Source organism: Lathyrus oleraceus, chromosome 4 (genome assembly GCF_024323335.1).
Source record: "Lathyrus oleraceus cultivar Zhongwan6 chromosome 4, CAAS_Psat_ZW6_1.0, whole genome shotgun sequence".
Lineage (NCBI taxonomy): Eukaryota > Viridiplantae > Streptophyta > Magnoliopsida > Fabales > Fabaceae > Lathyrus > Lathyrus oleraceus.
The window spans coordinates 169,038,092-169,053,100 of NC_066582.1; the positions used below are offsets into that span (position 1 = coordinate 169,038,092).

General features: G+C 32.4%; 1 protein-coding gene across 1 annotated transcript; it reads right to left on the reverse strand.

Annotated features, from left to right (window-relative positions):
- Positions 1-7,670: 7,670 nt before the first annotated feature.
- Positions 7,671-9,618, reverse strand: LOC127074360 (protein SHORT-ROOT). Its single transcript, XM_051015668.1, has one exon. The coding sequence runs from the start codon at positions 9,492-9,494 to the stop codon at positions 7,929-7,931; it is 1,566 nt and encodes a 521-aa protein (XP_050871625.1). The 5' UTR covers positions 9,495-9,618; the 3' UTR covers positions 7,671-7,928.
- Positions 9,619-15,009: the final 5,391 nt, after the last annotated feature.

Sequence of the window (15,009 nt, forward strand, 5' to 3'; positions counted from 1 at the left end):
TTATAGCATCTTTTATGTGAAAAATTGTAAATCTTATTTTTTTTTAATATTTAAATATCAACAATTTTGTTGGGTCTAGTAGAGGTATTCTTTAAGAAAGCAACAAGAAATCAAATATATTAACGTTGAGAAAACTCCTGCATAGAGGCAATAACTATTCGAAATAGATCTATTGATCGCCCAATTGGATTGGGCCATCGAAGTGAACTGTCCGATAGGGTTTGGGTTGAAACCTACGATTCATACTACCTATCACATGTGTCTACGAAGTGGCTGAGGAATAACGATCCTGAGAATCAATCAAAGGGGAATAACTTCTTCCTCCACGATGGAAGGAGAATTCGTCCCCTTTATTCCATATTTTGAGGGTTAAGGAAAATGCTCTTAACTCTTCATCCTAGACTCAAAGAACTCCTGTATATACCTTGATTTAAGAATAGAAAATGAATCATGAAAAATCCCTCAAAACACACTTAAGGCTCTCCAGAGTCCTTAGGTGGACGAGCTCGTAAGCCACTTAAACATCCTAAATACTCACAATATCCTATACATCGTAAGACACTTAAACATCCCAAATACTCACAATGTCCTCTACAACAAATGGTTGACCTTCAAAATACTTTTTTAGCAATTATAATTTTTTATAGTAATTTTTTGATAAACTGTTTTTAAAAGTTAAATCTAACATAGTAATACGGTCTTAGTTTAAGTTAAAAGTATTACATGGACTAATTTTTTTTAAAAAATAATAATATTGCATGATGTACTGTCTATGATTATGACTTACAAGAGATCAAAGAAGGTTGATCTAACTCTAATTGATGATAATGTCATCTAGAACTCCAGTGTTAGTGTGTTAATCTTGAGTGAATGATTAAGTCTTTTTTAATCTAAAAATAATGTATTTCATAAGTTTTCAAGTATTTCCTAACTTTAATTACTAAGCATCAAAAGCAAACAAGTATAACTTCTTTTATTTATTTATTAAAATAATGATGAAATTTTATTTCTTGAAAATAAATAAATAAGATATTACAAAATTCAACCTCACATCTCTATTATTGGAGAATATCTAAGGAGAGTTAGTTATAGGTAGTTATATTATTGGAGAATATCTAAGAAGAGTTAGTTATAGATAGTTATATTATTGGAGAATATCTAAGGAGAGTTAATTATAGGTAGTTACACTAACTATAACTAACTATAGAAAGTTAGTTATATGACAATAAATTAGTTAGGATAAGAATCCATGAATGCTTCATTATATAAACCAAGATTTCAGTCATGTAAAGATCAAACAATGAAAATGTCATCCATGAAGACCATACTTTCTCTCTATGATTTTTATCACCCTCGAGCATGAATACTTATTTAATATGGTAATAACCTAAAGGACGTAACTGTGTTGTATTATCATTATCATCTTCTTTATAGGTGAAGATTCAAAGCTTTAAAGAGGCTTAAATACAGGTGGAATACGCAGAATTTAGAGAATAAGTTACAAATAGCTTCAAAGAAACAACAATGGCAAATATTGATTCAACTATTCTCAAAACACAATTTGCAACAAACTCATCTCAAACTGCTACATCAACAATGGTGCTTTCAGGATCCACAAATACTTTTGCACTGAAACTCTCCATCAAGCTGCGAGAAACTAACCTTTTGTTGTAGAATCAATAAGTTGAGGGAGTAATTCTCTTGTATAAACTACACAAAGTGGTATTTAATCCATATATTCCACCAATGTTCAAAACAAAAAATGACCGGTTGGCGAATATCGTCTCTGAAAACTATGAATCTTGGAACGTGCAAGACCAAATATTATTCACATGGCTTCTTTGCACGATCTCAGAAGTTGTGCTACCACGTGTTTTTTCTTGTAAGCATACATATGAAGTGTGAGATAAAGTGAACAAGCACTTTAATTTGTAGATTTGAACACAATACAGGCAATAAAGTTAGCAGGTTGATCTCTGAGTATGTCCTAAGGATTCAAGGTGTTTCTGATTTTCTTCTAGCTATATAAGTGATCCTATTTTAGAGAGAGATCAAATTGATTCAATCTTTCAAGGCTTTCCTGAAGAATACAATACTTTTATCATGATGATATATGGAAAAGGTGAGCTAACTGACATCTATGATGTATAAGCTTTACTATATGTCCAAGAGGCTCATCTTGATAAGTATCGGCACAAACTTGTTACCCCAAGTGCAACGGCCAATATAACACAAGCTTCGGGTAACTCAGAAGCAAGTAAAAATGAATATAACATTGACACAAACCATGCATTTTAGGGTAGTGGTAGAACAAATCATGGAAGAAGTCATGGGAGGCAAAGTTATACTCAAGAAATTGTCTGCTCTATAACAAATATGTTCACTCATTCATAGAATGCTGACATCAATTTAATGATTCATTTGATCCTACCTCAAACAAAGATCAAGCCTAAGGCTCGACAAAAAATGATCCAGGCAATGAATCAAATACTCAAAAATACCAGGCATTAACATCTGCTCCAGAAAATACCTGCTTGGCACATAAGAAGCAATTCCAAATTCTCCAGGACCTTGAACACTACTAGAAAATTTGCTTTTAGTGACCGATTTAGTGACTGGAAAATTTCGGTCACTTTAGCCACCGAATTAGTCACCAAACTTTAACATCATATTAATAAAAAATTTAAAGTCGCTAAATCGATCACCAAATAAAGTTAGCCACCAAATTAATGACTTAAATTTTGTGACCATAATATTCAATTACAAAATATACTTTTATACAAAATTAATTTATTTAAATATTCAGTGACCGAAATTTCTTTCATCGATAATTTGGGGGTTTTCTTTTTTAAATTACTATTTTCCTTCTAATTTTCTCTCATTTTTAAATATGTCCATCTTAATTTTTAGGTTTTAGTAAAACTTTCACATTTTTGTACTTATAACATATAAAACATATATTTATATAAAAAAATTGATAAATATAAATTTTATTTAATAAAAAAATGTAATTTAAATGGCAGAATATTAATTTAAATATATTCTAACAATATATACCAGTTTAAATATGAAATTGACAAGTGTTAAGATGTGTCCCAGTGGTAACAATCCTTGTATGACACAATTATTTTCATTTAGTTTTAATTTATTTAACACACTAAAAATGGTGGCTAAGTAGATCACTAAATTTCGGTCACTGAATACGTTACTAAAGGTTAGCGAGTAACATTTTTCCCACCGAAAAATTATAGTCGATTTATTGGTCGCTAAACATTATAGTGACCAAATTTTAAGATTTTTCGGTCTCTAATTCGGTCACTAAACACCAAGTTTTTACTAGTGGAAGTTCAAGCTTGGTTTACAAGCTCACGTGCATCACATCACATAACCTCTATTGCATCTAACTTGCATATGAAATTTTCATGTACTAGACCTAAGCATGTAGTAGTTGGTAATGGACATAACATGTTAGTTCAATCTATTGGTCATACCCATGTCAGGTCAAAATGCATGTCAAAACCAGTGCTACAATTACCCCATTTATTGCATATTCCTCATATAACTAGTAATCTGATGTCTGTTTCAAATTTAGCTAAGGATAATGATGCATATTTTTAATTTTATGCTAACAAGTGTTATGTGAAATCACAGGCATCTAAGCTGGTTCTCCTTGAAGGATTTCTTAATGGGAGTGGATTGTTCTGCTACAACAATCTTGCTCATGAACCTTTGAGAAATAACTTCAAGCACAAGTTACATCAAGAGTCCTCTTTTGTTCATAATACTAATGCATTAGATCTTGTTTCTAATAAATCCTATTCATGGCATGCTAGGCTAGGACATGTCAATTATAGGTTTATCTTTAATGTTTTTTTTAACTTTGTGAAATTCAAATTAAGAATAAAGAGTTAGTAGAATTTTACAACTCCTTTTGTCTTGGTAAATCACATAGAATACATGCTTCTTTGTCCAATGCAAATTATACTCATAATTTTTATGTTGTTCATACTGGCTTATGGGGTTCTTCTCTTAACTCTTAAAGCAATGGCTATTCCTATTATATAGATTTTGTTGATGCATTTTCCAAGTACACTTGGATGTATCTACTCGAGAATAAAAGTGATGCTCTAAATACCTTCAATCTATTTTAGAAGTGTGTTGCTACACAATTTAACACAACAATACAAGTTTGTCAATATGATTTTGGAGGAGAATTCAGACCATTCACCAAACATCTCAAGGAATTAGGAATTGTTCATAGGCACATATTTCACATCGGAATGGGATTGTGGAGAGAAATCATAAAGAAATAGTTGAAATGAGCCTCACTCTCCTTGCTCATGCTTCAATCCCAATCATATTTTGGGATCATAGTTATACCACAGTTGTATTTCTATTCAATAGACTCCCAGCATTTGGTCTTTCTAAATTCATCTCACTTTATATTTCCTTGTACAACAAGCAACCAGAGTATATGTCATTGAAGGTATTTGGATGCTCATGTTTTCCTTTACTCAGTCCATACAACCAACATAAACTTCAATTTAGAAGCAATCAGTATGTGTATCTAGGTGTATCTCCAACCCACAAAGGTCACAAATATCTCATTGTTGAAGGAAGAATTTTCATATCCAAGGATGTCAAATTCAATGAAATTGAGTGTCCTTTCAGCAAGCCTTTTCCAACCAAATCTGATAACAATCTCATAGGTATTCCTTCCAATCACAATGATGTTCCTCTTATTTTTCCTGGCTCGGTCTCCATTATAGCAACTAATACACTTATTGGACATATAACTAATCTAACCAATCTCTTAATTAATCCACAAGATAATGCCAATCATGTACCTCTTCCTCAAAATCAACTAACTCAACTAACACCTACTCAAAATTTATTTTAATGACACTATTGATATATCCCATGTTTCAAATACTATTTAGTCACCTCAATCAGGGTCTCACTCAGTCCCTAGTCCAAATTTTGTCCCATTTGAGCTTGTTTCACCTCAGTAAATCAATAACCCTCAATCTAAGTTGTACATCTCGGATTTTACTAGAACCCAGAATAGGCCGGTGTCACACATCGACAGTCTATGAACGGTCATAACCTGTGTTTAGTCCTCAGATTATGAATAAAGGCATATTTATTAGAAAGGGGAGACCTTATGGTCATAAAACAGTTATAGGTACTTATTAAGTTCGTTATAAATGATTAAATAGGCGGTTATGTTTATTATGACCATAAAGCCTATTTATCGTGACTCTTCAGTAAATGGGGGAGATTGGCAATGCAAATAGGTCTGGAGACTAACAATTAAGGGGAAATAGTTGCACGATGAATAACATAAAAAAGAGAGAACGTAAGAGAAACCTTCAACCACCAACAATGGTGGCCATGAACCCTATACCCATTACAGACACACCAACCAATCATTTATGACCTTCCATGGATAGCATCAATGAGGTTAACATTGTTTTTTGCAAGAACACAAACAACCCTCAACAAATGCCATTAATATCTTTTGGTCACAAAACCTACTCATCAAGTCCACAAACTCATTATCCACATCCTTTCACATACAACATCAAATCTCAAATACATTGGTTAATAATCATCCCATGTTGATTAGATCTAAAACTAGCAAATCCAAACTTAAAGTCTTTCTAGTGTAAACTGAAAAACATACTACTAAACAAGCTCTTTCCATTCCTGATTGGTATGAGGCCATGAAGACTGAACATGATTCACACTATTCCGCCTAATAGGAAACCTATGGGGTAGAAGTGGGTGTTCAAAGTAAAGGAGAATCCAAATGAAAGTGTTAATAAATACAAGGCAAGGCTCGTAGAAAAAGGCTTTCACCAACAAGAAGCTTTTAATTTCCATGAAACATTCTGACATGTGGTTGAACTAACAAGCATTTGAATTGTTCTGACTTTGGCTATCACATTCAATTGGGAAATCCAACAAATTCATATGAATAATGTTTTTCTTAATAGGGATCTTTCGGAAGAAGTTTACATGGACCAACCACCCGTCTTTGCTGACTCTAACAACACTCTTGTTTGCAAATTAAAAAAGGAAACATATGGTTTAAAGCAGGCTCCAATGGCCTGATATGACAAACTACATCAAGCTTAATCCATTTTGGTTTTGTATTGAGCAAATATGATCATTCTCTTTTTGTGTGTAAACACCAAGTAGTCACACTGTATGCAATGGTGTATGTAGATGATATTCTCATAACTGGTACGTCCCCTGCATTAATTCACGACCTCATCACAAAGTTACATGAGAAACTTACTCTAAAAAAGCTTGGAAATCCAAAATACTTTCTAGGTGTTAAAGTGCATTATTAGACAAATGAGTTTATATTACTCACACAATCTAAATACATCAAGGATCGGTTGAGTAAGGTAAACATGTCAGGTGCAAATGGAATCACAACTCCCATGTTTAGTCACTGTAAGTTGAGCAAATATGACTAAAATGTCCTTTTTGATCCAACTATGTAAAGGTCCATCGTAGGTGCATTAGAATATGTAACTCTCTTGTAAACAAAGCATGTCAATTCATGTCATACCTACTTGAATCACGCTAAAGTCTTGCTAAGAGAATAATATGTTATCTTAATGGCACAATTGCACATGGAATACTACTTTCACCTGCAAATCAACTTTACCATATCTCATTTGGAGCTTACAGTGATTCTGCAAGTGACCTGGATGATTGAAGATCAATGTCTGGAACTTATATATATTTTGGTTCTAATCTTATTGCATGGAGCTCAAAGATACAATCACGTGTAGCTCGTTCCGGTATAAACTCTGAGTACTGTGCATTGGCTCATATGAATTCAGAATTGTTGTGGATTAAATCACTCCTTACAGAACTTCATATCAAATACCTCACTTGAACTTTTCTATGTAACAATTTGAACGTGGTCTTGCTCTCTCATAATTCAGTTCTACATGCACATACAAAGCATATAAAATTTAATATTCACTTTGTTCGGGAATGTATAATAGTAGAAAAACTAAAAATGCAACATGTTTCTATGCAACATGTTTCTGACCACGCATAAATTACAGGTATGTTAACCAAGTCTCTTCCTACTCATTGTTTGCATAATTTGAAACCAAACTCAAGGTCACGGGCTTACCTTTGAGTTTGAGGGGGGGAGTATTGAAGAATATCTAAGGAGAGTTAGTTATAAATAGTTACACTAACTCTAACTAACTATAGAATTAATTAGGATAAGACATCAATGTTTTATTCTATAAACCAAACATTTATTCGTGCAAATATCGATCAATGAAAATGTAATGAAGATCATGCTTTCCTCTGCGAATCTTATCACCCTCATGCATGAATAGTTGTACAACTATAAAATTTTTTTATTAAAATAATTTTTAAGATTTACTTAATACATTTAAAGCAAAATTTAATGCAACTTCTCTTAAAAAAATCATTCATATAATCGATTGTTATTTGTTTACCTTTAAATTGTTTATCCTGAAAGTATATAAAAATTTAACTCAACTAATATTCACAAAAAAGAATCACTTTAGATGAAAAATTACTTTATATAGTATATCATAGTACAAATTAAATATCAAATTGACCATACAAACCCTATTCCTTTGCAAATAAAAATAAATCATAAAACCTTACCAAAAAATAATTTACCTCGTTAAATTCCTTTTTAATACAAGCAAATCCTTTTAATCATTCCCTTTATCTTCCCCTAAATTAATTACCAAACTTATATATTTCAACCAAAGAAAAAGAAAAAGGAACCCATAGTATATATATAATATAACACTGAAAATTATCTCTCAACTAATTAATTCCAAACGCACGTGCCAAAAAAACATAGAACACGTGCGAGTCACCCACGACGTCACAGTCACCGTACCTTCCATACGTCAAGGCCTCCATACACTGGCCCACACCACCGGCTTATCCTTCCACGACAAAAATATTCCGTCATCGGCGGCGGAGCACGGTGTCATCGACCACCCTTCTCTATACCTCCTCAACAACGCTCTCACATCATCACAAACCTCATCACTAAACGACGCCGTACTAAACCCTCCACATTGCAAACGCCTCCTCCATCGCGACGCCGTTTCGCGTCTCTCCACTGACTCAAAAGGATCACAAGCAACCAAATCAACAATACCTCTACCTGCTTCTCTTTCAAGCATCAACCTCTCACAACTCGTTCTCGAAAAACTCTCTTCAAGTGCTTCGAAATAAACCCTAAACCATCTCAAACACTCTCCGAAACCTTCCACGAAATCTGAGCCAAAACAATGTTCTAAATCTGCTTCCTCTTCGACCACCGTCATAACCCTAGGCTCTAATCCACGAAGAAAGTTAATCAAACCGTCACGGTGGTTCCCCGCGCCGGAAATTGAATGCAAAGAGTTAACACAATTTATAGCCAAAGCTTCATCCTCTTTAATATCTAACTCTCTTAAATTCAACTCCCTTAGATCACTGAAAATGATTTTGAATTTAAACGGAACTCCCATGAGCCTCGCGAATTTCTCCATCCTTGCTCCGATTTCCTTCATGACTTTTTGAACGGAGCCACCGTTGACGGCTGTGACTACAGTGGTTAAACGGAGGTGCGGTGTATCGTCGGAGCGAGTGGCCAACGCTTCGAGAAGCGTTGGCCATTGAGTGCAATAGGTGTTGCTTATATCAATTATGTGAAGTTTAGGGTTACCTTCTAATGCTTCTAAGATAGCACCATTGGATGCCACGTGTCCAAACGTTGTCCATGGACTAACTTCTTGGAACTTCAACAACATCTTCCTCGTTGAATCGAAGGAACATGTTTTCTCGGACGCGAATGTTAATGTTTTGTAGGTTCTGTCACCTGCGTCGTTCATGCGGCTAAATAAAGCTTGGAGGAAATAAGCTGAAAGTTTTTGATCAGTATCGCCGTAAGGTGAACTAAGCTCGTTGAGCATCCACATGAGTTGTTGGATTCGGTTTGTGTTGTTGTCGGAAATGGCACGTGCGGTTTCAAGGAGAATGTTTTGCGACCATGAGCTACCGGAGGAGAATTCAAAGTTGAAGTAATCTTGAGTGGGTGAGAATGAGTAATTAATATCTGTGGTGGTGGGGGTGTTAATAGTATTAAAATTTGTGTTTGGAGAAGAAGTAGTGATTGTAGTAGTGGATACATGATGATGATGAGGTTGATCATAAGGATAATTGTAGTAGTGTTGTTTAGAAGAAGACGAAGATAAGTCTTCATCATTGGTATTGTTATGATCCATGTAATAAAAGTTGTTGAAGCATTCTTCGTCTTCTTCTTGATGTTGGTAATAATGATAATTTGTTGTTGTTGTTGTTTGTCTTGAGGATCTAGAGCTGCTTGATGTTGTTAAGGTGGTGGTGGAGTTGAGGGAAGGATCGGGTTGATATTGATGATGTTGTTGTTGTTGGAAATTGACTAGCCTAAACAATGTATCCATTTAACCAAATAGATAGATACACCAAAACCAATATAGTTGTTGTTTCTCAGCACAAGCAATGGATGGCCCTAGTGATGTGTTTTTAACTGTGGGAGTTGGGGCACTATACGTATATGATTCCAAGCTATTCAATTTGGATAGATTCTTTTTACCTTATAAGAATACCTTTCTTTTTATGAATATTGAAAAATAATAGGTAGGTGTAAGAAAGGATTCGGATACTCATTATTTTGATTAATTACTTTATTATACTTTGACAACAAAATTTTTTGTTCTATTTAGATTATTCCACAAAAGTCTTTAAAAAAACGGTAGGATGGAGCAGACATTGTATAGTGCGAATTTAAAATTCCGACAAAGAAAATATGAGCGGGACAGAATGAATGACATTATATCTTTTTGATTTAAAAATTACAAAAATACAAATATTTGCGATCGCAAAGCCCGAAAAAAATTGAACCAACACATTAGAAGATGTAAGTTTAAAATTTTAGTTTATCCTAAAAAAGAGCCTGAACAACTCAATTATATAAAAAAAGAAAAAAGATTAAATATCTATGTGTTCCTCTTAAGTATCTCATATTACATTTAATCTCTCAAAAAAATTTATTCAAAGATCCTTCTAAAAATTTTCATCCACACTTTTTGTCCTTCTTACTAAAATCGTCGTTATAACTGTTGTTATTCAATCGATCAATCGTCGCTAAATTATAAAAATCGTCTTTAAAAATGAAAAAATTTAAAAGATCCATCTTTGAAAAGAAATTTTTTGAGAGACTAAAAATAAAACATAAAATATTTGAAAGGATCAGAAATATAGTTAATCCTATAAAAAATTATTAAAAAATTGATACACAAATTTTAAATCTTAATTTTTATTTAAAAATAAAATAAAAAACTTATTATTATATATTACTTTTTTTTACAAAAATTGTTGATATATATTGAATCACTGACATAAATAAATACTGTCGTTAAAACTTAAACTATAAATTTACATTTATTTGTAATTGTTAGTTGAGCTATCACCTATACTTTGTTATATTATATTTTGTGTGTAATCATCAATCTTTTTAAAATATTTAATAAAATTTTAAAAATAAATAAATAATTAATTTACAAAATTCTAAATATTGATCAAAATAATTTTTATACATTTAAATTGATAAAACATTATTAAAATTATAAAATATAATTCTTAAAAATTTTCACATTAATTTAATTGACGTGTTAACATTAGTTGTCACCTTTGACATTTGACATAATTATGAGATATGTATTATAAACATGATTTGGAATTTTTACGAGATATGTCACATTATGACATTTAACAATTTTGTAAAAAACAAACATAATTGATATTTACAATATATTTTGAAGATCAATATATCCCTTCACTTAAAGTCTAAAATATTTAAAATAACATTCATATTCATTGCAAATTTGACATGCTCATTGAATAATCTAATTTCCATTCCTTTTTGTGTAATCGATGATGTGGGGGGAATATGCTGGTGGAGTTTTCTTTTCTAGGTTATAGTATTCTTTTATTGGTAGAGGACATGGCTTATTGTAAAAAACTTGAAAGATGAGAAGGGTATTGAGTGAGATAATTACTTATCCTGGTCAAATAAATAGGATGCATGTCCTAGCTAGTTGGTGTTTAGAATAGAATTGTCTGACAAAAAGATGAGAAATGAAAAAGAAGAGATGTTAGTGGATTAGCTTTTTTTTAAGAGAGAAATATAGTAAAAAGAAATAGTGAATTTAGTAAGATGAGTGGGAGCAGGCGTGGGAATTGAGAGAGTAAAAAAGCTGCCGGCGTGAGTCATCATCAAACAAACCCACTATCATCATTTCATAGCAGCAGCAGGAGCACAACCAACATAACCCACTCACGTTCTCTGCCTCCTAATCGCTTTTCAAACTCTGCCAAATTTCTACCCAATTTTTTTTTTTATTTCTTTTACATCAAAAAAATTGTATGTATAATTTCTTGTTACGTTCGTATTTGCAACAATGTGACACATAAATAATGGTTGGGTCATGCCTTTAATCAGGAATAACAGGGCATTTTTCAGAATTATTTTTTTCTCTGGGCTCTTACTCTCCAATATCATTCCCATTGAGGCTAATCTTTTTAATATTTATTAGTATAGATACGAGGTTTAACATTAAAAATTATTTAATATTCATTTTTCGGTGTTGTTTTCGTCGGTAATGTAAGTATAATTCAGACACCGATTTTAAAATATGTATGACAAATCAATTTAACACTGATGATAAATTAGTGTTGACGAATTATAAATAGTTATCAAAACTAATATTTGACATCTTTTTTTCTCCTTCAAAAAAGTGTAATAACTTATGAATCATACTTGATTTGTTCAAAAATTAGTATTAAAACTTTAATTGAAAGAAATTTTACTAAACATCAACTTATGACATCTATTTCTACTTATAATGGATGTGAAACATATATATCATATTAATTTCACCTTCCACCAGAGCAAAGGCAATGGAAAGACATTATTGTTGTCGTCTTGTGCACATAAAGACACGTCTACATTTTCTGGATGTGCTGTTTTGCTCAAAGCATGAGATTGGTCCAGACTACCGTCCCTAGCGCTCGTCAACAACAACCCATTCAAATTCCCATATGCACAAAAGTAAGTTCTTAAAAATATACTATATTTACTTACTTTACCGATTATTATGTCTAAATAATTTTTGTACTTTTATGGTGGAGATGGTTGACACGTGGTATGAGTTATAACAAATGTCCCAGACATTGTATTACCTAGTATCGCAATCTCTTGGATCACCTTCGACCGACAGATGTATGACCATTAACCTAATTGTTTCGTAATAATTTGTTAATTTCTTCTACCAAATTTATAATCTAATATATGTTCACATTTCAGTTCATTTGGCGTCCATATCTAAATTTGGATCATGACCATGAAATCAACAAACAAGACGCAGCCGTTTGGACTGCATGCACACCGATCATAAGATTCACCACTGTGGAGATGCACAATAGTGATCGTGTTAAATTGCAGTTCGGTATGCTTCAGCACATCCCAAATCCCCCGACAAACCTAGGAAAATGGCATTTACGCAAAGTTAACGACCAATGGAACTTTAACCCATGACAAAGATTCGCTAGATTTGAGTGTCGCAAATGGAAGCACCGCCAAGACCATGTCTTAACAGACGTTGTGATGTCAACTGAAGAAAAATCAAGTCATAATTATATGACTTGGTACATATCGGTTGGATTTGAGTTCATCGCCGAGGATATGTACCTATACGACCCATACCAAGCAACTTACACACCAGAAGGCTCAACATCTAACCCCTAACAACATTGTCAGACCGACTACTCACAACCCCGTATCCATCAAAATTTCCGATCCACAAACACAAAAACATATAACCCTAACATGTCATACACCCAACCACAATACCAAGAGCATATCGCGTACCACCACCAATAATTAGATCATCATCAAGACACCCAACATCGCTATACACCCAACACATCACCCTATCATAGCTGCCTTAGCCAAAACACTCAATGATCATTTAACACCAACTGCCCATCCTCCTACCATAGTCAAGAAGCTCAAACATCTCAAAACAAAAACCTTCAACAACCATATGTCTACCAAACACCACAACAATCATTTCAACATTTCCTCGACGCATCATTCACACCAATGTCTCACTTCAATCGTCCCGGTCTCCCTCCAACAACTCAAACACATCCCAACTACTCTGGCATGGGTCATGAATTCAGCTATGACGGTACCCCTTCGATGCATACACAAGACTACGCTGATTTTTCTGACTATCATAGACAATCTCCTGCAGTTGGTGGCGATGTTTCTAGGCCCTCAGATACTCAAACACCTGGGGTGAATCATCAACGTGGATTAGGGTCATGAGTTCGGGTAGCTATGGGATGTGGGACCGGAGGTCAGTTAGGTGATCCCGGTCATCGACATTAGTCTTTTTTGTGTAAACGGATATTAATATTAATATGAATTGGTTTGATTTCGACTTTATCTATCATGTACAATGTTCTTTTAAAAAAATTACGAAACACACACAGGTGTCACACCAATTGTAGTCTCCTTCAAAACTTAACACATAGGCACCAATTGGATTGGCAACACAAGGTGGACTATCCAATCCAATTGACGCATCCTCTCTAAGTTTAAGAGCATGCGCCAATTTATCTGACGCCTCCTCTTCAAAGTGGGGTAGTTTGATTTTTTTTTGAAAACTGAGTTATTTTGAAATTGTTTTTGAAAAACTGGGTTATTTGGGTAAAAAATTCTCAAATTTATATTTAAAAATTTCTGAATTTAAAAATTAACATTAGTTCATATAAAACGCCATTTTTTTTATCTAATTTTTTGTTTCTTTCTCTTAACTTTGATGTTGTTCTTCAACTATTTGTAAAAATAATTGAGCCCTAATTTATCGAATATTATTAATAACATCATTGTCATATGGTGGTGGATCGTCGTAAATCTACAAATTCAAACAATAAAATATATTAGACGAACGTACATGTTAAAACATGAAATCATATAACATTTTTATTATCTCATTTAATCCTTAAAATATACTTATTTCTAAACAATGTCAAACATATTTTTAGTTACATAATAACCAGAAATTAAAGTGTTGGCTTGTTGATGTGCTTACTTATATATATATATATATATATATATATATATATATATATATATATATATATATATATAAAATGAGTATACAATGAGTATATTTGATCTACTTATTTATACTTTATATATAATAAACTATAATTAGTATTCTATCAATAAAAATGTATTTGTAATGTCAATAAAGTTTAGCTTAACTCTTGACCCAAAATAAATAAATGAGCTAAACTGATAATGTAATTATGTTTTTCTTAATAATTGTTATTTTGTCTACAGATTAAAAATAATTTGATATATAGATGAATAGTATTAATGATATTAAAATAACTTTTTTAATTATTATTATTTTGTCTACAGACTAAAATTAATTTGTCTTGATCCTCACAGTTTAATTTTTTTGACTTCGTCCTTCTCGTGATATATTATGTACGTATATAATGTTTTTCATTTTATAAATAGTACGAGAATGAACATAAAATTAAAGAAATAATAATGACTCTTTCATTTTATATAAATGGTCAGGTTAACTAGTGTCTCGGAGGGAATTGGTTAAGAATTTCAAATAGAGAAAATATGTTATATTGAGTTCATTGAATAAACATAATTTTTTTTTTAAAAAATTGATTATTTATGTTTTCAGTGCATTGAATACACATATATTTAAAAAAAAAATGTATTTTTAATCTCTTAAATAATGCTTAATTTATCATATTAATTTCAGTGTCGGGGACACTCGTTAGCATTTCTCTTATATAAATGTGTCTATAATTTATCTTAATGTTATTATATATTCGTTGAAAAAATAAAAAGTAATGGTA